Source organism: Papio anubis, chromosome 4 (assembly GCF_008728515.1).
Source record: "Papio anubis isolate 15944 chromosome 4, Panubis1.0, whole genome shotgun sequence".
NCBI lineage: Eukaryota > Metazoa > Chordata > Mammalia > Primates > Cercopithecidae > Papio > Papio anubis.
This window is the reverse complement of record NC_044979.1, coordinates 119,603,208-119,627,708: the sequence shown is the minus strand read 5'-3', so window position 1 is coordinate 119,627,708 and position 24,501 is coordinate 119,603,208. Positions and strand designations below refer to the sequence as shown.

The 24,501-nt window shown below is 38.3% G+C and overlaps 1 protein-coding gene across 3 annotated transcripts in view; it reads right to left on the bottom strand.

Moving 5' to 3' along the window:
* The window catches only part of VWC2 (von Willebrand factor C domain containing 2), a 149,328-nt gene that overhangs the window by 88,623 nt on the left and 36,204 nt on the right, over positions 1 to 24,501 (bottom strand). The window contains exon 3 of one of the 3 annotated variants that reach the window (XM_009202970.4): positions 14,225 to 23,273. The exons of the other annotated variants lie outside the window; for them this stretch is intronic. Coding sequence (XP_009201234.1) covers positions 23,230 to 23,273 — 44 coding nt within the window. The 3' untranslated portion in view covers positions 14,225 to 23,229. Of the gene's footprint in view, positions 1 to 14,224; positions 23,274 to 24,501 lie in introns of those variants that run through there. 3 annotated transcript variants of the gene reach the window in all.

The following is a 24,501-nucleotide window of genomic DNA, read 5'->3' as shown; positions in this document are numbered from 1 at the left end:
CCCCTGGAAATGAATTAGCCACTGGGGATAATGAATAGAGGACAGGAGAACATGCCAATGAACTGTATCAGGTCAACCTTGAAGTTTGCCCCAAGGCCCACATAACCCACACGGTGATATTCAGCTAACCAGAACAACCCTGTGCACAGATCAGAGAGGACTGTGGTGGAAAACAGAAGGCTTCCTTTACTCCCAAGTCCACCCATCAGCCTAGAAACCAGTAGAATCATTATCACTGCTGGTTTTGCTCAGCCAATACACTTCCCATGGTACAAGATCAACTTTATGGCATCTGAATGTGAAGATCCACAAGCCACCTCTGAAATCAACAGCTAAGCTAGTGATCCTGCAAAACTTTATCTGTTTTGGTTGCTTTTAGCTCCATTTTTCTAGTTGATCTTAAAACCTATATAGTTAAAAGTCATGAGCTAAACAATATATAACTAAATTCCCACTGCCTAACTTATAGATAGAATCTGTAAGTTACGATGGTAAGTTGCTTACATTGTTTTCCAGGAACTTGGGGTCAACCTTTGTCCAGCTCAAGCCATCTGAGCCTCCAACTGGACAGGGTTGATTCCCTGCAGCAATGTTCAATAAGTGATCTTCTAACATTAGAGGGACGAAAACATCACTCTCAGATCATGTTAATGATGCCATTTTGTGAAGACGTGTCCCATAAAGAGCCATGAAGCTTGACTGCATTTACATGGACCACTGATTACCTCATTTTTCCTCACCCCCAATCACCTTTCCTAATGCCTTGGACCACCTTGCTCCTCTATCTCGTAAATATCCCTAAGACCCCATCTTCAGGGAGGTGGATTTGAGAGGTATTCTCCCACTTCCTTGTTTGGCTGCTTTGTGAATAAAACCTTTTCTCTACTGCGAAACTTGTCATTTCAGTGACTGGCTTATTGTGCAAGGGGTGGAACATGCTGGTTCAGTATCACCTCCACATTCATCTTTCTGGCCGGGATCCCATCTCTGAATTCCAAACTCCAAATCTCTACTTGAAGAAGTTACTCAGACTTCTAATAGGCTTATCAAATGTAACACAGACAAAACTGAATTCTGCATCTCCCTCCAGTACCTCCTGTTAAGCCCACATTCTTCTCTGTATCAATAAATATCAATCCCATTCATTTAGTTGCTCACACTAAACTCCTTGCAGTTAACCTGGAAACCTTCCTTTCTCTCATGCCCAAATGCAATGCATCAGCAAGTCTTATTAGCCTAACCTTCATAGTATCCTTTGATCTTTAGCCCTTACTCTGGTCATTTTGACTTCTGGACTTTTCACATTTCCAACTCAGGAGGTACAGAGCCTGTAGCTACAATTCTGGAAGTGTACTTCTCCAGAGAAGACTCTTAGACTGGGATCTCCTTGAAGCAGTGTCGATTTTTGATCCAGACTTTTAACCTTAGAGCCTAGTGAAGGGCCTGGAGGTACCTGGCAAATGACCAAAGAAAGCTAAATGACAACTGGACACAGCTCATTGCCACGAAGTGAATATAGCTTGACAAAGTCTTGGCAATGTAGAATTTTACCTGAATGTTGTTAAACACAGTTGATGAGAGGCTGTTGGCTTAGACCAGCCTCCTGCACTAGGCCCCAGCAGACCAGATCAAACCAGAATGGACAGACCTGTGGTAAGTGCCATGGAACCAAACAGAAGTTTGAAATGGGTTGGTTTTCCTGAAAAACAGGAGATTTCAGTTAACCTGGTTGAGCACAATAAGGAAGTTCCCTCTGTTTTAACCCTGTAAGGAAAGAAACTTTCAAATGACCAATACACTTTTTGTTCCTTGTTTCTGCTTCCTTGAGTCTTTTCTGCCTGTAAAGTCAACCTCCTCTGATCAGTTGATAGGAACCTCATTCCATTTCTCAGAAAATAGAGAATATAATTCTCTATTTCTCAGAAAATAGAATGAGGTTTTATTTCTCAGAAAATTCTCTTTTCAGAAAATAGAACAAGGTGATGCTCAATCCTAGAATAGCAAATAAAAGCCAATTAGATCTTTAAACAAAATTTCTTATAATTTTGTCTTTTGATGAGGTAAAGGAATATCCCATCCTTTTGTGTCCCCGAAAACAGCTTACTGCAAAGACTCGCCCCTCCCATATGACTTAGATGTGTGATGCCCCCTTGTTCCCTGTGAAAAAGACAAAGACTCTGCAAATTCCCGTTTTTCTGCCTCATAAATAATTAGCTGAACTGCTTTGTCCCCACTGATCAACCAAACAAAATGCTTGTTAACCTTCCTCCAGGGCCCCCTCAGCCTGAGCAGCCGATGCCCCTCCTGAGAACAGGCTGGCCTCAGGGAAAATATTATCTGTCTACTATCTGATGATGCTACTCTTTCATCCCAATTCCCCATGCCTAGTTCTTTCTAGCCTTGTTGACTCGTGTCTATGAAAGAAAAGAAACTCTTTTTTATTTTTAATTATACTTTAAGTTCTAGGGTACATGTGCACAACATGCAAGTTTGTTACATATGTATACATGTGCCATGTTGGTGTGCTGCACCCATCAACTCGTCATTTACATTAGGTATATCTCCTAACGCTATTCCTACCCCCTCTCCCCACCCCACGACAGGCCCTCGTGTATGATGTTCCCCTTCCTGTGTCCAAGTGTTCTCATTGTTCAATTCCCACCTATGAGTGAGAACATGCGGTGTTTGGTTTTCTGTCCTTGTGATAGTTTGCTCTGAATGATGGTTTCCAGCTTCATCCATGTCCCTACAAAGGACACGAACCCATCTTTTTTATGGCTGCATAGTATTCCATGGTGTATATGTGCAATATTTTCTTAATCCAGTATATCACTGATGGACATTTGGTTTGGTTCCAAGTCTTTGCTATTGTGAATAATGCCACAATAAACATATGTGTGCATGTGTCTTTATAGCAGCATGATTTATAATCCTTTGGGTATATACCCAGTAATGGGATAGCTGGGTCAAATGGTATTTCTAGTTCTAGATCCTTGAGGAATCGCCACACCTTCTTCCACAATGGTTGAACTAGTTTACAGTCCCACCGACAGTGTTAAAGTGTTCCTCTTTCTCCACATCCTCTCCAGCACCTGTTGTTTCCTGACTTTTTAATTATTGCCATTCTAACTGGTGTGAGTGATGATAAGCATTTTTTCATGTGTCTGTTGGCTGCATAAATGTCTTCTTTTGAAAAGTGTCTGTTCATATCCTTTGCCCACTTTTTGATGGGGTTGTTTGTTTTTTTCTTGTAAATTTGTTTGAGTTCTTTGTAGATTCTGGATATTAGCCCTTTGTCAGATGAGTAGATTGCAAAAATTTTCTCCCATTCTGTAGGCTGCCTGTTCACTCTGATGGTAGTTTCCTTTGCTGTGCAGAAGCTGTTTAGTTTAATTAGATCCCATTTGTCAATTTTGGCTTTTGTTGCCATTGCTTTTGGTGTTTTAGACATGAAGTCTTTGCCCATGCCTATGTCTTGAATGGTATTGCCTAGGTTTTCTTCTAGGGTTTTTATGGTTTTAGGTCTAACATTTAAGTCTCTAATCCATCTTGAATTAATTTTTGTATAAGGTGTAAGGAAAGGATCCAGTTTCAGCTTTCTTCATATGGCTAGCCAGTTTACCCAGCACCATTTATTAAATAGGGAATCCTTTCCCCATTTCTTGTTTTTGTCAGGTTTGTCAAATATCAGATGGTTGTAGATGTGTGGTATTATTTCTGAGGGCTCTGTTTTGTTCCATTAGTCTATATCTCTGTTTTGGTACCAGTACCATGCTGTTTTGATTATTGTAACCTTGTAGTATTGTTTGAAGTCAGGTAGCGTGATGCCTCCAGCTTTGTTCTGTTGGCTTAGAATTGTCTTGGCAATGCAGGCTCTTTTTTGGTTCCATATGAACGTTAAAGTAATTTTTTCCAATTCTGTGAAGAAAGTCATTGGTAGCTTGATGGGGATGGCATTGAATCCACAAATTACCTTGGGCAGTGTGGCCATTTTCACAGTATTGATTCTTCCTTTCCATGAGCATGTAATGTTCTTCCATTTGTTTGTGTCCTCTCCACCGATCCCACAGAAATGCAAACTACCATCAGAGAATACTATAAACACCTCTATGCAAATAAACTAGAAAATCTAGAAGAAATGAATAAATTCCTGGACACATACACCCTCCCAAGACTAAACCAGGAAGAAGTTGAATCCCGGAATAGACCAATAATAGGCTCTGAAATGAGGCAATAATAGCCTACCAACCAAAAAAAGTCCAGGACCAGATGGATTCACAGTCGAATTCTACCAGAGGTATAAGGAGGATCTGGTACCATTCCTTCTGAAACTATTCCAATCAATAGAAAAAAAGGGAATCCTCCCTGACTCATTTTGTGAGGCCAACATCATCCTGATACCAAAGCCTGGCAGAGACACAACAAAAAAAGAGAATTTTAGACCAATATCCCTGATGAACATTGATGCAAAAATCCTCAGTAAAATACTGGCAAACCGAATCCAGCAGCACATCAAAAAGCTTATCCACCATGATCAAGTGGGCTTCATCCCTGGCATGCAAGGCTGGTTCAACATATGCAAATCAATAAACGTAATCCAGCATATAAATAGAACCAAAGACAAAAACCACATGATTATCTCAATAGATGCAGAAAAGGCCTTTGACAAAATTCAATAGCCTTCATGCTAAAAACTCTCAATAAATTCGGTATTGATGGAACATATCTCAAAATAATAACAGCTGTTTATGACAAACCCACAGCCAATATCATACTGAATGGGCAAAAACTGGAAGCATTCCCTTTGAAAACTGGCACAAGACAGGGATGCCCTCTCTCACCACTCCTATTCAACATAGTGTTGGAAGTTCTGGCCAGACAATCAGGCAGGAGAAAGAAATAAAGGGTATTCAACTGGGAAAAGAGGAAGTTAAATTGTCCTTGTTTGCAGATGATATGATTGTATATTTAGAAAACCCCATCATCTCAGCCCAAAATCTCCTTAAGCTGATAAGCAACTTCAGCAAAGTCTCAGTATAGAAAATCAACGTGCAAAAATCACAAGCATTCTTACACACCAGTAACAGACAAACAGAGAGCCAAATCATGAGTGAACTCCCATTCACAATCGCTTCAAAAAGAATAAAATACCTAGGAATCCAAATTACAAGGGATGTGAAGGACCTCTTCAAGGAGAACTACAAACCACTGCTCAATGAAATGAAGGAAAGAAACTCTTTTTGCCTAAGTTCTGGAGTTGCTTAAAGATCTTCTGTTCTTCCATTTGCAATCATCTTTTATTATCACAAAAATCCTTTTGAACAAATGTCTCTTCTTGCTAAGTTCAGATTTATGTTTTTATTTTGCAATTGATCACCTTGTTGACAGAACTGAATGCTTCTTATCATTGCCAGAGTCAGGAACTCTTCTCACTGTAGCTAAAGCATGGCCAACGAGCCTTTGCCCTCCCACCTCCAGTAGCTGGAAATTGTTGCTTCCTTAGTGTCTGTTTCACTGGGGGTAGCCCTCAGTATGAGGAGTGTCTCTTTACACTGAGCGAAAAACTGCCACCTGTATATTCTACCCATGTGCACCCTATCAAACTATGCAGAAGAAATCGAATTCCTTTTCCATAAAATAAGCACTCAAGTATCATAACATTTCTCCCCTGAAGTACCTGCATCTTCTCCGGGTTAAAAAATTATTTCCTGGTTAAATAAGTATGCTAATAAATACATTTGTTATAGCATTCCTGAATTCTGGTGTTCAGAGAGTGTGGAATAGTCCTTTTTACAATTGCTGGTGAAAAAATAAAAAATTCAAATTACTGACAGTCTAAAGCACAGAGTTTAACATTTCAAAAAATAAAATCCACATCAAAATAAATGAGAATGACTTCAAAAAGCAATGAGAAATTTACAAAAGAAAATCATCACCACCATGAGCTCTTAGGAGAAGAGCCAGCAGCTAGAGATGGGCACCCTCAACTCAGGAGCCACAGGGAGTTTCTGGAGGTGTTTGGTCACCTCTTCAGCCAAAGCCAAAGAAGAATGATTACCACCTTAGATGCAGACAAGCACGTGGCACTGTATTGGGCTTGCTAAAACAGTCAGGTTTGGCGGTGGGGGCGAGGGGGGCGCGTGCTGGGTAATTAACAAACTTTCCAGAAGTTACGAACAACTGAATAGCAAGAAATACTGGAAGAGCAATGTTAAATAAAGCTAGCCCAAGAAAATTACCATTGGACAGTGGACAGGAATAACAATAATAATACAAGGTGAATTAACAAATTTTGAAGTCAAATCCCAGTAATACAACATGTGATGAAGTCTAGATACCAGAGAAACCAGAGACTTCTGACAACACAGAGCCCCCATCACCCCACAGTGAAGCTCAAATTATTAAGGAAACAACTTCTGTTCCAGGACTCCTACTTGTTAAAGTTTTTTTTTTTTGTTTTTTTTTTTTTTCAAATTTTAAAGCTTAATAAAAGATTCTACAACTTGCCAAGGACAAAAAGGACAATGCCTAATATTTCTTCCTGGAGACTTTGAAAAGGAAGAGAACCACAGGGAAGAGCTGAACAGTCAAAAGCAAGTTTCCAGTACAAGTACTACATTCAGTGATGTTGACTTTTCTTTTGAAGGCAGAAAAATACAGAGTAGTTGGAGGACATGAAAAAAGAAAATCTGTAAACACAGTCCATGGCTGTAAAAAATCTTCCTAAGCAGCAATAGAGATCTGAGAACAGATTGAAAAAATGACAATAACCCAAAAGATAGTTAATGGCACACAAATCAATCAACATGAAGTTCTGCTTCCAGGTAGCAAATAAAGAGTCTCCAGAGATGGCCATTCTCATCCTAACAGAAAGAGCTGGATAAACTGTGAAACCACAGGTTCTTGTAATTGTTTTTTGTTTAGTGTATCTATTCATTCGAGAGCTAAAGATGCAAAGAGATCCAGGTGGACTAAACGCAGAAAGGGATAAGCCTTCTGGCACCTACAGCTTGCCCTCCTCACTGGCAATGTGAAGGCAGAGGAAGAAGGCTGTTTAGGCAGGGCTAAGGAGAAAGGAAACAATGGGATCACAAACTTCAAAGGGCGTGTGTAGCCTGGCGTGATGCGTTAGACCCCAGAAGAGCACCAGCCATGGAATGAGTCTGCAACCAAACACTGGCCCTTTCCCATGAGCTTCAACAAGTGAACAGGGATGTTAGGGGAAGGGCATGAATGCCGAGATGCCCTGCCCGACTGCCAGAACCTTAACTGGGGTACTATGGATGCCTCCATGGGACACAGAGGAGAGACAGGCCACTGAAGAAGTAGGACCCAGGAGCAAAGCTGGAAAACAAGGAACTCCCTAGAGACCCAAAACTCTGGCAAGCTATAAATGGGGAGAGACTCTAAGAGTTCAGAAAGCTGGTGGGTGGGATATTATTTTCTAAAAAATCTCAAGTCACATGGGTGTTCAGATTCTAAGCACGGCTAAAGAGAAATCCTGATACAGCCTTGCAAATATTTTAAGCCAGTGAATAATTGTTTTAAAATATAGTGTATTAACAGAAAGTTGAGGTACAGTAAGGACAACAGATCAGGAGACAACTCTCTTTGCAAGATAGTTCATTACTCATAGGTTCCAATAGAAGAGGGACACCACCCTCAGGGGACCACTGGGAAGTGGCAGGGTTAGCCATGAGGCAGAGAGAGAGAGAGAGGAGCTGTGGGCAACAGCCTTGGTGTGGGTTCTATGGGAAGGAATTGGTAGAGCAGGGCAAACAGGCTTAGCATTGACTAGTCTGAATCATTTCAGTGGGCTGTGGGGTACCCGGGCTATCCCTGGGACCTGGCCCTGAGTGAGTATTAGGGCAGGGTACAGCGGCCCAGAGTGTAAGAGCCTGCTGCAGGAGGTGGTTGGGGGAGTGAGCTCTGGATTGGTTGTTTATATTTGAAAAGCCTGCTCTCTGGCAAGTTGTTTACTATCTCTCAGAACTGATGAACCCTGGGAGAAGCCATCTGTCTAGCAGCAGTGAGACCCCAGATGTCAAAGTATCAGAATACAAAAAATAAAAGACATGGTTAATATAGAACTAAATCCAACTACACAGCAGCACAGCCCAGACCCAGCTCAACACATACAGGCTACCACCACACCCCACTAGAATGGACAAGTTTAGAAAGACTAACAATACTGAGTGTTGGTGAGGATGTTTAGCAACTAGAACATTCACATATTGCTGGTAGGAGTGTAAAATAGTACAAACCCTTTGAAAATTAGTAATTTATTGTAACTTTTCACATAGACCTACCCCATGACCCACTCCTTAGTATTTACTTGCAAGCCATAGAACTATATGTCCACAAAAATCCTGGTGCAAAATATTCATAGCACTTTATTCATTATAGTTCCAAACTGAAAAGGAACCAAACATCCATCAGCAAGAGAAGGCACTTACAAATTGTGGTTTATTTGTACTATGGAATACTACTCAGCCAAAAAAGGAACCAAAATACAAATACGCACAGCACGGATGAAATTCAAAAATATGCTGAGTGAAAGAAGCCAGATATAAAACATCTCATGTAAGATTCTACTTATATGATGTCTCAGAACAAGCGGAAATAATCTATAGAGACAGAAACTGGAAGTAGGTATTTCTGGCACGAAGGGTGGGGTGGGAATTACGTGGCAATGTGCATGAGGGCACATTCTGGGATGATGGCTGGTGGAAGTATGTAACTATGAATACTTAACTGAATGATCAAAATTTGTGCATTTTATTGTATGTAAACCGTGTCTCAATAAAAGACTTGATCAGAATATATAAGAAAGCAAATGCATTCTGAAAAAACAAAGAACAGTAAGTATTGCATTTTACAGTAAAAAACTAAATGGTAAGATGTAATGGGGTTTCCAGAGAAGGCTATACCAATGCCCAATTTAGAGAAGTCCCCCAGAAAAGAGGTGAGACATGAAATAAACAGGCCATTATTAAGAGGAGGCTTAGAATTGCTCTTGTACATGGTGGACCTTTTAAATGGTGATTATTATTAATACAATATAATGGTAAGAATGGTAGAAAATAATGAAAGCAACTTATTTTCAGCATAATAAATTCTAGAAAATGAATTTAATAACATGTAATTACCTCCCATACAATACTAAGAAAAATAAAAAGCTATTGTTTTATACAACATAGAAATAAAAAGACACAACAAAGGCTAGCTATGATATTGAATATATTGGAAAATGGGATCCTGTACTAATAAAATGCTAAAATGGGCTGGACTTTTCTATAAAAAAGAAGGCACTTTCTGGAATTAATATGAATTTAAAAAAATTTAAAGCATGTCAAACAACTTTGCTAACTATACAATAACACTTAAAGTCAAAATGCATTATATAAATACTAAAAAATGGGCAAAGCTTCACTCTACTTGCATGAGTATAAAAATGTCAGAATTGACAATAAAAACTCAAGAATACAGAAAAGTACTTAAAATGTAAACATACAAATATGTGAGTCCTATTCATAAACACAACTGCAATATGACATAACTAACTGTATTAATAATATATAAAATCATACAAAGCAATAAATAATTTTAAAACTTCAAATTATAATAAGCATATGTCAAAACTTGGGAATATTATGAAAATGAAATGTGTATTCTTATGTATAAGTGGATATAAGCAATTAATAAAACAATTGTGAATAAACTATTTTTTCCTGACTTGGAATACTGAACATGCTAAAGATAAAAATTTTGCCTAAGAAAATACACCAAATTCATATAATCGTAAATTTATCATAAGGCATAAATAATACATAGTACTTGCTAGGAAAAAAAAAGAATATTTATATAGTCCACCCATCAGGGGCCAGAGTCTGTTAAACGACTTTAAGTTATCTTTTGTGATAATATTTTCAAACATTTGAAACATTAGTTAAACAAATAAGAAATCTATTAAAAACTTTTTAAATGAAACCACCAAAAATTTCCTAGCAGATTTGTAGTATACAAGACATTAATATTTAAAAAATCACTGGTTTTGACATGTAGTATTTATTTTGTTTCTAAACAGCACATAATTTTAGTATGATTTCTTCTTTAAGCAAAAAATGATTAAGACAATATTTTTTTCAATTGAAATTTTATAGGACATACATTTGTGCACTTCTAAAGACTCTGGCTTGTTCACCTGCAATGCTATAGTTAGAACCACACTTGTATATAACAGGTTCTTGACTGAAAATTATTGAATGACTGTCTGTGAGTCTCACCTTTTTCAGTCCACTAATATTTTTGGGGGGACCTAATGCATGATCATTTTTTTTTAAAATGTTCTAAGATGTTTTAAAGGAGATTATTCTTTTTTGGATACAAAATTTTATATGTGAAAATAACTAACTTGTTAAAGATTTCTCATATCTTCATTTTCTTGCAGACTAAAAGTGGAAGACTTCTGGTAATGGTGATGGTGTCACTGAAAAACTGTTCCCCAGACAGCAATGATGAAAACCAGACAGAAGGAATAATTATTGGGAGGTATCAGAAAGCCACCAAAAGCAGGCAGAAAACCTAGGAGAGTTTACTCTAGACAGATGCTTACAACAAAGGGTAAGAATCATGAGTTTGTAGCTTTTTTGCCTGTAGTGGGTTTTTGTCAACTCTCCTTTCTACTCAAGTCACAGGAAATCACAGTCTTACTGCCTCAAGGACAGAGTCAGATTTGGCAGAACAGTTGGAAATATGGGGGTGGTAGGGATCACTGAAGTAAGAAAGCCAAAGAAAGGGTAAGACTCCAAATCAGCACAAACTGCCTGTAACTCTGGCCAACTGATGAATAAGCATGTACAGTGAGGAGTCTGAGGAGGTAGCCAGAAAGTAGGTGTAAATGTAAGAGGAGTTTATCATTAAAGGACAAAAGTGCATTAAGAAACATCAGTTTCTTGTTGCTGTTTTGATTGTATGACTTTCTCAACTCACCTGCAGTTCAGACAATAGAAAGCAAAGTCTTACAGCTGGGATTAGCAGAGCAGCTGGAAAGTGAGGAGGAGCACATGGAAGCAAGGAAACAGAAAATGGCTAGGCCCAAAATGCCAGCATAAACTGCACAAGTACTTTGCTTGACCACTAACCTCCACAGGCACAGTGAATTCTGAAGAGGTCCAGACCAATTTAGAAGCAGCTGTAACCAAAAAGAACTAGGCAAAGAATAGAGGAGATCTATATTCACACTGTGGTTCCAGGCAGGAACAGAAAACCATCAATCCTCAAAAGAAACAACAGAATGCAGAGTTGCTGCAATGTAACAACAAAATGTATGCCCCATACTGAAGGAGAAAAAAACTAAAGAAATGGACTCCAAGAGAGCCTATATGTTGTACTCTGTAGACAAAGACTTCAAAGTAGCTATTAAGGGATGTTTAAAAATTTTAAGGAAAACGTGATCTGAATGGGTCTTAATGAGTGAACATATAGATAACATGAAGAAATGAAAACTATAAAAATAATTCTATGGAATTTCTAGAATTGAAAAGTACAATAACTGTAATGAAAAATTCACTAAATTAACTCAACAGATGATTTTAGAGGGCAGAAGACAATCAATCAACTTGAAGATAAACTAATATAAATTATCCAATGTAAAGAACAGAAAGAAAAAAAGATACAGGGAAAATAAATCCTTAAAGACCTGGGGGGTGAAATAAGAAGTTTTCATATGTATAATTTGGGTTTCGGAAGGGTAGGAAAGAGAACAAGAAACAGCAAAATAACTCAATAAATAATGAATGAAAATTTCACAAATTTGGAGAATTTTGTAAGGTAGGAAATACAAGATTAATAAAAATCGAATATATTTCTATACTGAAGGAGTAAACAACTGGAAATTGAAATTAAATGTAAACATTTCCATTCAATATTAGGAAAAGCATAATATTAAGAATAAATTAACAAAAGATATGCAAAACTTGTATAATAAAAACCATAAATATTACTGAAAGAAATTTCAAAATATCTAAATAAATGAAGAGATATGCCATGTTCATAGACTGAAAAACTCAATCTGGTTAAGATGTCTGTTTTTCCAAAATTAATCTGTAAATTAAATGCAAACTCAACTAAAATCAAAATAGGGTTTTTGTAGAACCTGACAAGCTAAATTTAAAATTTGGTGACAATGCACAGGCTAATGGAATTTTAAAAAATAAAGTTGGACATCTTATAGTACTTAATTTCAAGTTTTTCAATAATTCTAGAGAAGAGTCTGACATTGGCATAAGGATTAACATATAGGTCAATGGAAAAGAACAAATGGTTTGGAAAAAGGTCCCCACATATGGTGAACTGATTTTTGACCCAAAAATGTCAAGATAATCCAATAGGAAAAAGCTAATCTCTTCAAAAAATGGTACTGGAACAACTAGATATCAACATGGGCAAAAGCAAACATCAACTCTTATCTCCCTCCATGTACCCAGACAACAAATCTGAGAGCTAAAATTACAAACTTTTAGAAGACAATGTAAAAGAAACTTATGACCTTGGATTAGGCAAATATTTCATAGACAGGACCAAAAAGTAAGCCATGAAAGAAAAATTGAGAAACCGAACTTTATCAAAATTAAAAACTTCTGCTCTTTAAAAGATACCGTTAAAAATGAAAAGGCAAGCCACAGACTGAGGGAAAATACCATATACACATATACTAGATGAAGGATTTGTATTAACTTTTTCAAGTCAATAACAAGAAATATGACAATAACAATAAAAAGAATAACAATAAAGAATGAGCCAAAGATTTGAACAGGCACTTCACAAAATAGGATATAAAAGTGGCTATAAACAACATGAAAAGATGCTCATATCACTGGTAGTTACGGAAATGCATATTAAGGTGCACTAGACCTCCTAGACCTTCTGAAATTAATCTCTGTCAGTACCAAGTGTTGGCAACGATGTGGAATACCAGTGTAATATAATATTTCACAAGTGCTGTTTTGACCTAGATTTGATGTCATGGCTGAAAACTTTCAATTCCTCTACACAGGCAGTTTACTAAGCCCCCGCCACCACTACTTCCCTTACCAGGCACTAACACTGCTGAATTATAATAAACACACACCCAACCGCCAGGGACCCCAGGATACTTAGGGCCCAGGAATGGACCTTCTTATTTGGAATTATTCAAAATGCCCAATGTCCAGGGATCCCAGTTGGCTCCACCAAGCTCACCCCACCCCACTTGCCATACAGAAGACTATATTTTCCTTTAAATCTTTAAACATACCCTAATAGCTACTTTGAAGCCTTTATCTGCAGAGTCCAACATTCTAGATTCTCTTAGAGTCAGTCTCTTTAGTCTTTTTTCCTTCCGTATGGGGAGTACATTTCGTGGTTGTATAGTTCCATCTTGCTGTTACCCTGTCCCTGGATGCAGCTCACTGTGTAGCCCAAGTGGCAGCCTCTTCTCGTTCAAAGCTGTAACCAAGAGTTCTTTCATCTGTCCAAGCATCCTTGTATGATATCCTGCCAGTTAGAGAACCCATACTCGTAACTATTATCGTGTAATTATAAAACAAACTGGAGCACTCATGCCGTCCTGAAGGGAATGCTCAATAGAACAGCCACTTTGGAAAACTGACAGTTTCTTACAAAGTAAAACATATCCACTCACTCCCACAGTTCCATTCCCGGGAAGTTAACCAAGACAAATATAAACATATTTCTACACAAGGGCTTATCCACGAAAGCTCACAGGAGCATTATTCATACTAATCAGAAGCTTAAAACCTCAAATCTCCACCAAGTAGTAAATGAATGAAGTGTGCTGTGTCTACACAAGCGAGCACTGCTCAACAGTAAAAAGGAAGGGACTGATACAAGCAACAACACAGGTGAGCCTCAAAAACATCACCAAGTGGAAGAAGCCAGACACAGAGACTCATACTCCATGACTCTCATCTGAAATTCTGTGAAGCACTGGTTAAAAATAACCACAGTGATAATCCGGGCACTTTGGGAGGACAAGGCAGGCAGATCACTTGAAGTCAGGAGTTCGAGACCAGCCTGGCCAACATGGTGAAATCCTGTCTCTACTAAAAATACAAAAACTAGCTGGGTGTGGTGGCAGGTGCCCATAATCCCAGCTACTCAGGAGGCTGAGGCAGGAGAATCAAATCGCTTGAATCCTGGAGGCAGAGGTTGCAGTGAGCTGAAATCCTGCCCCTGCACTCCAGCCTGAGCAATAGAGTGAGACTCCATCTCAAACAAAAAACAAAAAACAAAATCCCACAAAACCCCACAGTAAGATGAAGCAGAGCACCAGCTGCTTAGGATTAGGGCTGGAGAGAAAGGTGAGAAATAAACTGCACCTTTAAAAGGCAGGTTTTTAATTATATGTGAGGTATACCTCAGTAACCATGATTTATAAAAGAAGAAACTAAAAACACTACACAATTTATACATGACAGGGCATAACTGCGTTAACAATGGCAACTTTCTAAAACTTCAAAAGCTAGAGTTTTTTTTAAAATTAATTAATTAGCTAAATACTGTAATGAAAGATTTCTAGTTGGAAAGAAATATGCAGCCAAAATAAAGAGAATTCAATTTTTTAAATGTCAAAAACTTTGTTAGGCATTTAGATTGACTTTAAAGTAGGTCTTCCAAAGTTCAACTATTTCTAAAGAAATTCCAACTGATGAAAGAGAAAGCACTACTGCCATGCTGAGAATTTTTTTATATTCGTAAAAAGATGGGTTTTTGAGAATATTTTTAAATTTTGACAACTATCGCTTCTATATTTATTTTTAGAATGTCACAGCTTGTTTAGATGCAATTATGAATATGTGCAATACAATCAAATTCAAGTGCATTTTAACTCTGTTGGTTTCTTAAGTTAAATGACGGTTTTTATCATGACACTCTGCTCCTGCCAAAATTTATCCAAAGTATTAGTCAAAAAAAATTGTACTTTTAACACTGAATTCTTTAAATGAATTTAAAATACAATTTGCAATAGTATTAGATGTTTAACTTATGGAATCAACTTCCAAAAGCTTTTTTTTAAATCCAAGAATAGATTTGTTTTTAATTACTAACTTTGAAAATTATGGAATTGTTTTTCTACTTGAAGTATGTAAGACACTGATATAAAACTGACATTATTTAATGTTTTGCTGCTTTTTTTTTTCTGCTATTGGAGTCAACATAGTAACAGGATTTGTTTTACTTTTTGCACAGCTATTAGAAAATTGCAGTTGAAAATGAGTGATGTTAATCTAGGGTAAAATTCTCATCTGCTGTCAATGAGCATTCATGGTTCAGAGAGTGACAAGTAAATATTCCTTCCACTGCCAAGTGTGTTACATCATTGTCTTGAGATCCTCTTATTACTGTAACTATTTACTTTTGAACTAGAAGCTGATGTTTCTTCCGCAAATTTATGTTTTCCAGTCTGTTTGTATCTTGCCAGTGAGCTCACTGCAGCCTCCAACAATGAGTGGGCAAACTGCAAATTAAACACTCATCAATACCCTTGCAAAAGCAAAAACCAATATTAAAAATTGGCTAAAGTCCTCTTTCCCTCCCTGCTTCCTTCCTCATTGCTAGTGAAAGGACTAGTTGCAAAATGGAAAAGTTCATAGAGTGAGTTACTTTCGTTGTGATAATATTGGCTAACACGAAAACAAGCCCTTCATTCAGCATCCTGGGTGGGGAGGGCTGGGCAGCTCATCTCCAGGCTGTGGTTCCATAGGTGGTGCAGGCTGAAGGACAGCTCTTATCTGACCACGCTCATCACTGCACAGAACTCTCCTCCTGCCAGCCTTCCTCAGCCTGTACTTGGGCTGCACCTATGGGGGATGACTGTCAGTGTTCATCTTTTTGATAAGTTTCAGGTGGTAGATTTTTGTGTTTAATTAGGGATCGCAAGGCATTGCAAGGATAAATGATGGGGAAGAGTCAATATAAGTGAGGTACACTTTACTCTCTGCATTCCTGGTATGTGCAACCACCATATTTACATTCTTTAGACAGTGAAACAAAAGTCAAATTCTTGTCAGTTCGATTAGAATTTTTGAACAAAATGTTACTAATGAAACATTTCAAGAGTATTTAGTTCAAAGACTCACTTGCAGTAACTGAACTTCATTTTAATCCTTTTTAAAAATAAATTTGTATTCCCTACAAAGTTCCTCAAAATTAGAATATTGGACAGGAATGAATTTCTTTAAAACAAATATCCATTTATTCTCCTCTGCTTATACAATCTTAATGAATGAGCCCTTCCTTCAGGCTTTCATTACTCATGGGAGCCAGAGGGGAGAGTCTTAGCATCTTCATTATTCTGATGCTGTATTTTCAATAATGACTGCGGGCTGCCAATGTAATCATCGTTCATGGTGCCTGGAGTGTGGAGCGGTTGCCTGTGAGATGTTTCCAGCACTCCAGATGGGCTCAGAGCTACAGAGTAGCTGTGCGGTAGAGCGTTCCTGAGATGTTAAAAGCAATGGCACCTACCTAATATTTACAAGAGGTAAAAAATCATCATCAATCTCTTTAAGAGCTTCAGGGAGATTGTGAGGGTCAATCTCTCTCAAAGTAATGACAGGGAGCTTGGTGTTTCTAATCTCACTTTATTTAGAAAGGATTAAAACCATAGAAATATAATGTGAGAGACCAAAATACACCTCCCCAAATAGGGAGGACTGTTGAGCTGATGATGATTAAGAAGCAGCAGATGCAGGAAAGGCCTCTGCCCTCCCTCTATTTATATGGACATGGTGTTACAAAGACTAAAGGTACCCTACCTGCCCCCTTCTACCAGGGAGAACAGAGACCCTCCTGGACCCGAGATGGTACCAGAGGAGCCCACACTAACAAGCATCACAGACTAGTCTCTAGCTGCCAGTTATCTGCCCTCCCCCACTGGACCCCTTAGATAATCAAAGTCTTTTGCTTTTGTCTCCTTACTTCTCTAAAAATTCACTGTTCCCTGTTATCAGCTAGAATTCAAAGCCACCTCTTTGAGAACTACTCATTCTCTGGGTATCTCCCATGTATGTATGAAATATAAACGTGAATAAACTTGTTGGTTTCTTTTAACTTGCCTTTTGTAACAGGTCTCCACACTACAAACCTATGTTATTTTTCCCCTACAATATAAAGAACATCATGCAGTATTTTACATTTTAGGCTGCACAGCGTGGCCCGTGTTTTGGCTGCATGTCCCTCATGTTTCAGAGAACTTGGTCATGGAGAACGCAGTGTGAAATGAGCAAGTTCATGAAGGTGGCCAAGGAGTCATGTCACCCGAGACTGTGAGCACCACAGCAGGGGCACACACAACGCTTTCTGTGAACACAAAGTTGAGACCTTGTGAAGCAGGAAGTAGACATCTGCCTCCACCCTTGAACTCCTGTAGAGTTCTGTTTGTTCGACAAGGGTTTTAAGGCATTCTGGATGGAGTAAGCAAGAGAGCGAAAACAGGTGAACAGATGTATTGACAGTTTTGTGTAGGTTCAATACAGCAGGAAGGGCTGAATGCAGCCATGACAGAGGGAACTGCAGACCAACGAGGAAGCTGTTGGATGCCAAGGTGTCTGTCTTCCCAAGGGGCTAGTGAGAGGGCTTCAAATATTGAGTTATTAGGAGATAAGTGAAGTTTGGGTTTTGGGACATGTGTGACACTTTTCATAAACGTTAATCACATTCAATTTATTTGCTGAGGCTGTTGACTTCCTTTACATAATATTTTATTTTAAAGGCAAATTCATATATATATATGAATTTACATATATACATGAATTTATATATATATATATGAAGATATATATATATATTTTTTATCTTCAATTTGCTTTCAATCTCCTTTCACTGATGAGGAAAGTGAGGTGCATGCATCACAGGTGGCCCTAGCAGCAGGTCTAGCCAGATCCAGCTCCCTTGCTGCAGGGTCTACTCTGTCTCAGGGTCCTGCAGAGCCCCTATGCGGATTGGATTTTGCTCTGCTCCGCTTTGGGGAAAGGTGATCAGCACCTTCTCTCGAAGGTCTTCAAGGAATAAAGGATGAATGTTTTAAGTGCTTATCTCATTCACTTACCAGATGATTTACTGGCATAAGATGGGGAAAAACAAGAAAATCTGTGAGTTAACTGGAGAAAAAAACAACTGTTCTTTCTGTGCACCCAAAATGGATCACTGAGTAACGATGTCTGAAACATTTATGCATTAGTGTCAAAGAATAATAGATTTTTAGTGTTGAAGGGCTCTTCAAATAAACTAGTCCAATTTGGGAAATATTTCTCTGTGAATTTGGCTCCCCATCCCCTGAATACTTAAGTAATAGGAATTCTAATGATTAGAAAATTTTTCTTTGTATCACTTCCTAATCTGCCTTCTCTCAATTGCCATCCACTTTTAGCCATTCCCTCCTAAGATTACCTAGATGTGGACATGCTCAGCATTTGGTGGCTCTCCTTGAGGTAAAGTCTAATGTGTACTTTTGTACCTACCGTAGCCTGCTCATAAGGTGACAAAATACATTCAAATAACTGTTATTTTTAACCAGTATTATAAGAATCAAGTTATAGCATAGGCTAAAATTCAGATACTCTTTTCAGAGGCATTTAATTCTTATTATGTGAAAAATTTCTGTTTTCCTTATTAATGAATTGGCAATGTTTTTCCCCCCATATGATAATGCTTTACTCAATGATGGCTGATGTGCTTTCAAAAGACACTCAGTGAATGTGTGATTAAAGATAAATTCAGTTTGCAGCTGTCAGGATTGGCAAATTGTAACTGCTCTTAAGTGAAGGCATTTGTTTTAGAAAAGATGAGATGCAATTTTCAGAATTGGAGGTTTATGGATACCTCCTGGGGTAATGGACTCTTTTATACCTGAAGTTTATCTTCCTGAAAGACAAATAAAAGGTTTGGGTTTTGCTGTTAGTGTAAGAGCAGAATATGTCTTCTGATCAACAAAGAGGGTATTTTACATTCCCTGGAAGCACCCACTGAAAATCCTTGCTAAGAATATTCATTGGCTTATTCTCCTGGAGATGAAGACAGATTGGGCAAGTCATCCACAGGGTTATTTGTCTTCACACTGTCTCCACTGACAGATCATTTCTACCAGAATGTGTTCCATGTAAGTGTTTTGGATGCAATTCAAGTTACCTCTGGTAATGGCGCCATTGATCATGCTGTGGATGTGGTAAAGATATCTGCCTTAGGATGAATAGCTGTATTGTATATTGTGACAATTGATTTCCCTTTTGCTGAAGACACAGGCTGGAGATATTTTAGAGCACTGTATTAATGACCAAGCAGCTTTTAACAGATGAATAATGGTGAAGGAGTGTGAATGGATAATCTTCTAGAGGACAGAGGGCCTTGCCTGTGAAATACAGCCGGAAATTTAACCTCTTGTGCAGCTTGGGGCCACTGCCTGAGACCGGACAAACTGCCATAGTGTTCAAGCAACAAGTCTTAGAGGTTGATTGGAGGTGGATATTACTTTTAAGAAACTCAACTTGGGATGGAGTCCCAGGGGGCCAATGGCAGGGAGAAAGCAGTCGTGAGTGTCTGGATTCAACAGTGGGCTCTTGATTTACTTGATCCTCATATGAAGCCCACAAGGAATGAATGGAAGATTGTCCCAGTTTTGCAAGTGAAGAAACTGAAGAGGGGAAGCACATTAGACAAGGTGATAGGGATAAAGCTAGAATGTGCCAGTCTAGCTCCAAAGCCAAGGCTTTTTGTACTATTTCTTCAAGGAATTCAGTCTAACTTGACAGTTCACAACACTGAACAAAAAAGCATCCATCGGTGCCTGTGATGTGCTCTTCCTCCCATTCTTCCTGCCTCTTGGATCAACCCATAGTCTTTGTCATTACCCAAATCAGAAGTGAAGCCCCATTCTTCAACTTTTGATCTCCCCCTACCTTGTACAGTCAACCACAAAGTGCGGTTGACTTGACCTTTGATGTATCTCCTTAGGGCACCGTGTCTCCTTGTGCTCACTGCCCATGTCCAAACTATTGCCCTTCCCTGGATCACTGCAATAGCCTCTTTTCAGACACCCTCAACCAGAATGACTTTCAAGAAGTCAAATGTATTTGCACCATTTCCATCCTATAATCCCTTCTTTGGCTTCTCATGGCCTCAGAATTAAATCTATTAATAACTTCTCTAATGAAGCATCAAGGTCCTTCCTAATCTAGTCAGCATCCATTCTCACATCCCTGCCTCACACTTCCCAACTCTCCCTCCAACTCCAGGCTTAGGCAACAAATCCAGTGCATAAACATGGTTCACTCCCACCCTCTGGACATATGCTGTGCCCACAATCCACACACTCCTTCTCTTCTTCTCCCATTCCATGACCCACTCCCACTCTGCAGCAGGCATTCTCCTTGCTCAATACTGTGTCCTTCATAAATTCAATGGAAATCACCTGTTTCCTTCACATAATCTATGGTTCTGGAAGCTTTCCTATTAGCCATTTTCTCTTCTGTGACATACAGCAAAGGATGAGTCAATATATCTGTTGAATAAATTAATGAAGGACTTTGAAATTCATCCTGGTATTTAATTGACACAAAGCATCCACTGATGTAGCTATGTTAAATATTTCCAAGTTATAGGTACCCAAAAGGATACAGAGAAATCAAGTTACTTGACCAAAGTTTTACTGTATAATACTCCGTCGTATTACAAGGCAGCCTGATCATTGGTTTTCACATCAAGGGTCTTCAGTTATTAAGAACCACTTAAATTATGTTCAAAATTATTTTGCCAATAAGGTAGAGAAGTATAATACATTGTGGAAAAATTACCATCTAAAATATTGTAAGGTTTATGTGCTCAATATTGAAATAATGAGGCATCATTTTTCTATAGTTTAAATTAACAAAAGGTTAGCCAGGTTATAATAAAATCAGAGGCTTTATAAATTTACACAACCTTTTATAAAACAACATGGTGATATGTATCAGAGTCATAAAATATCCTAAGCTGTCAGCCTAATAATCTCACTCCTGGGAGTTTCTCCTAATGTAAGAATTCAAAGGCAAATAGAGGCCATATACATTGTGATGTTTACTGCAGTATTACTCACTTCTTCCCCCTCTTTCCCTCACTACTTTTGTCATAATTCAAGTAAAACAGAAAACACAAGTTATTTACAAGGCTACCTCACCTCTAGACTGTGAGATCATTAAAGGCAGGCATCATAGCTTGACTCATCTTTATACATGCAGTGAAATAAACAATAAGTGCCTCAGTGTTTTATAAGAGTAACATATATATGCTACAATATATATAAATATGCATGCACATACACAGAACACACTTTTCTCCAACAATCTGAAAAACAAAGGGTCCAACAAAACATGGTGTCTACACAATTCCTATACTCAGTATCAATGGCATAAGAATACAATGGGATTAGGACTGTGGCTTCTGAGAATAGCCACGAGTGAAATCAATCTCCATTAGGAAGCAAGCCAGAGAAAGTTCCCACAAGGATCTCTGGACACACATTTATACAGACTCAGTGACAGTTAAAGAGAGGCAGAGATGGGGAAGTGACTCCAGGGCTGGTCCTCAACAAGTTCAAGGGGCACAGTGTAACTGGTAATGGCCAGGCCTAGTGGACACCAGTTTTTGATCTGAGTCCCTGGCTTTATCTGAAATCCATTCCCAAAGGCAGTTTGTCTTGAGGAAGCATACACATAAAACCACCAGCACACACTTTCTGACCATCAGTTTAGAAGTGCACTTAATTCTGAAAAGTACTTCAGCTTAATAAACTGGTAGCAGCACTTTGGGGCAGTCTGTCTGTAACTTTATTTATTTATCTTAAAAATACGATTCTGCCCCAGTGCTTGCAAGCAAAGGGACCATTTTAAATTGTTCTCAGATTTACAAAGAGGAGGTGCTAATTCAAAGATCTCAGGAAGATATAAAAACAAATTAAATTCCTATATGTAAGAGATCAAATGCCATCTATTCATCCTCCTTATCTAGTTTGTCAGAAATGAAAATATCGGAGAACCATCTGAACTCTTTTCTGCTGATACTGAGCACTAAAGCCTGAAATAGCAACAGCAAACACATAGTTAGTATTAGTTAAGGAAGTGATGAAAAAGAGCGTGAAAATACTTATTACAGAGGCTGGGATACTGAGGTTCTTCTCTAATAAGAATAAATAATTCATACCCATTGGGTTTTTTGCAGATTAACGGGTTGTCATCTGAATCAATATTCCCACAAAATCAAAATGCAAGTAAAACAGAAGACATGTGTAAAATAAGTACATTAGCACTTTGGAGTAGAGTTCTTGACTTTTGTTGGGAAATGCCAACAGGAGGAACTGAATGAAGCTTTTAAATATTTTAAAATGTATTTGTGTGTTTATTTGTACAGAAACAATTCACCAACGAGTCATTTCCTCCAGGCTTCAGTACCAAGAAAAACAGAATTGTGTGTTTCTGATAAATATTGTAGCTAATGTTTCCTATGGTTCTCTTTTTTGCTTTGGCTGCTAGCAAGCCTATAATCTAATTTTATGCCAACCTGTACTAACTAGCCGTATATGACGATAGAGAGTGTATTTCTGTATAAAACCTTTCCGACTTAATTTGCCATTCAATAGTCATGTTTTCTCTGCCCTGATATTTTCCAATTTTAAAGTATTATTGCATGTTAATATATTTCCATAAACCCTACAATCTGTAGAATACACCAAACATAAATTAATTAAGGCATTTGAAATCCATTCGAAGTCTCAAATTTATCTCATTTCATGTTTAAAGCTTTATAAGCACTGTGTTCTCTCAGTAAATTTGACTGGCAGGAAATATCCAAGAATAATATGAACAAACGAGTGCCCGAAAGCAGTGGCTCTCACAGCAGCAGCAGAAGCACACAGCAACAGACGAGCAGCAGCAACAGAAGCGCACAGGGTTTGTTAAAATGCAAATTCTCAGGCCCCAGCCCAGACCTCTGGACCAGGCACTCTAGGCATGGGTCCCCAAAGTGTGTTTCATCAAGCCTTCGAAGTGGTTCTGCTACACCCAATACTTTGGCAATCACAGGTCCTAAAAAGCACGTGAGTGTTGCGTCGCGGGCTCTGCAGTTTTAGCAGTGTGCAGTGCCTGCAGGAGAGCAGGAGGCAGGCACTGGCTTTCATTCTCCCCGCATTTTCAGTGTTCAGCACCATCTTCTGGGAAGCTGAATCCATAAAGAGGAAGAGCCTAGAATGACATGGAGAAGAGCACTGCTTGAAGGAGAAAGAGGGTATCTCCATGGCAAGAAAATAGTAACAGGAGAGAGGGAAGTGTGGGGAGTTGGACTTCCACATTACGCACAAGGAACCAAGAGTACAAAAAATCTACAACCAGCCATAGACTTGTGTTTCTTTGCCTATTTTTCTTTACAACTTCTTACCTCTTACAGGTATTAAATAAGAAGGAGGTTATTAGCTTGAAGCAGCCTCCTTACTTTGACTTTCTACCTAACAAATCAAAACATAATTTAGGAGTATATTTTTATAACAATTGCTGGCTTTAGCCAATCAGAATCAGCTGAGCTTCAAGCAATTACAGGCAGCCAACTGATCAGACTATGCCCAAATAAGGGAAATGCCTCATCACACCACACCCAAATATGGTGACTTCTCCACTTTGCTTCTGTGTTCAGCCTATAGAAGCTCACTGCTCACACTGCTGGGTGGAACTTTCTGAACCTCTTCTGCTTCTTAATGTTGCCTGACTCATGAATCCTTTGCTCAAATAAACTCAAGTTTAATTTGTCTGAAGTTTCTATTTTAACACTGGCAAATAATATATACTTATAAGGGTCTCAGCTTCAGTAGGCTTAAGAAGGACGATTTCATAAAGCTATTAAAGACATCAGACCAGAATTAGAAAAGTCAGTCTCTGAGGAAAGATAAAGGATGTGTATCAAGATTAGCCTTGGGAGCGAGTCAAAGGAAATTACAAAAATTTCACTTTGCCTATCTTTGTTAAGAGGGTCAATAATTTTAAGTTTATTCAGGAATATTTCACATACCAGAAAACTCACCCAGTGTAAGTGTATAATTTAATGATATTTAGTAAATTTAATGAATTGTGTATCCACCTGACAACTCAATTAATAAACATACCATCACCTCAATAAATTCCCTCACGATGATTTGCAACTAATTCCCACTCTGATTATAGCTCTCGGCTACCACTGATCAATTTTCTTCCTATGTAAATTTGCCTTCACAAAATATTTCAAAGAAATAGAAGCATAAAATATGTAATCTTTTGCAACAGCTTCTGTATTTGAGGTTCATCCACGTTGTATGTATCATTAGTTCATTCCTTTTTACTGATAAATAGTATTCAATACATGAATATACTACATTTGTTTATCCATTCACTGGTTAACGAACATTTGCATTATTTCCACTCTTTGGCCATTAATAATAATTCT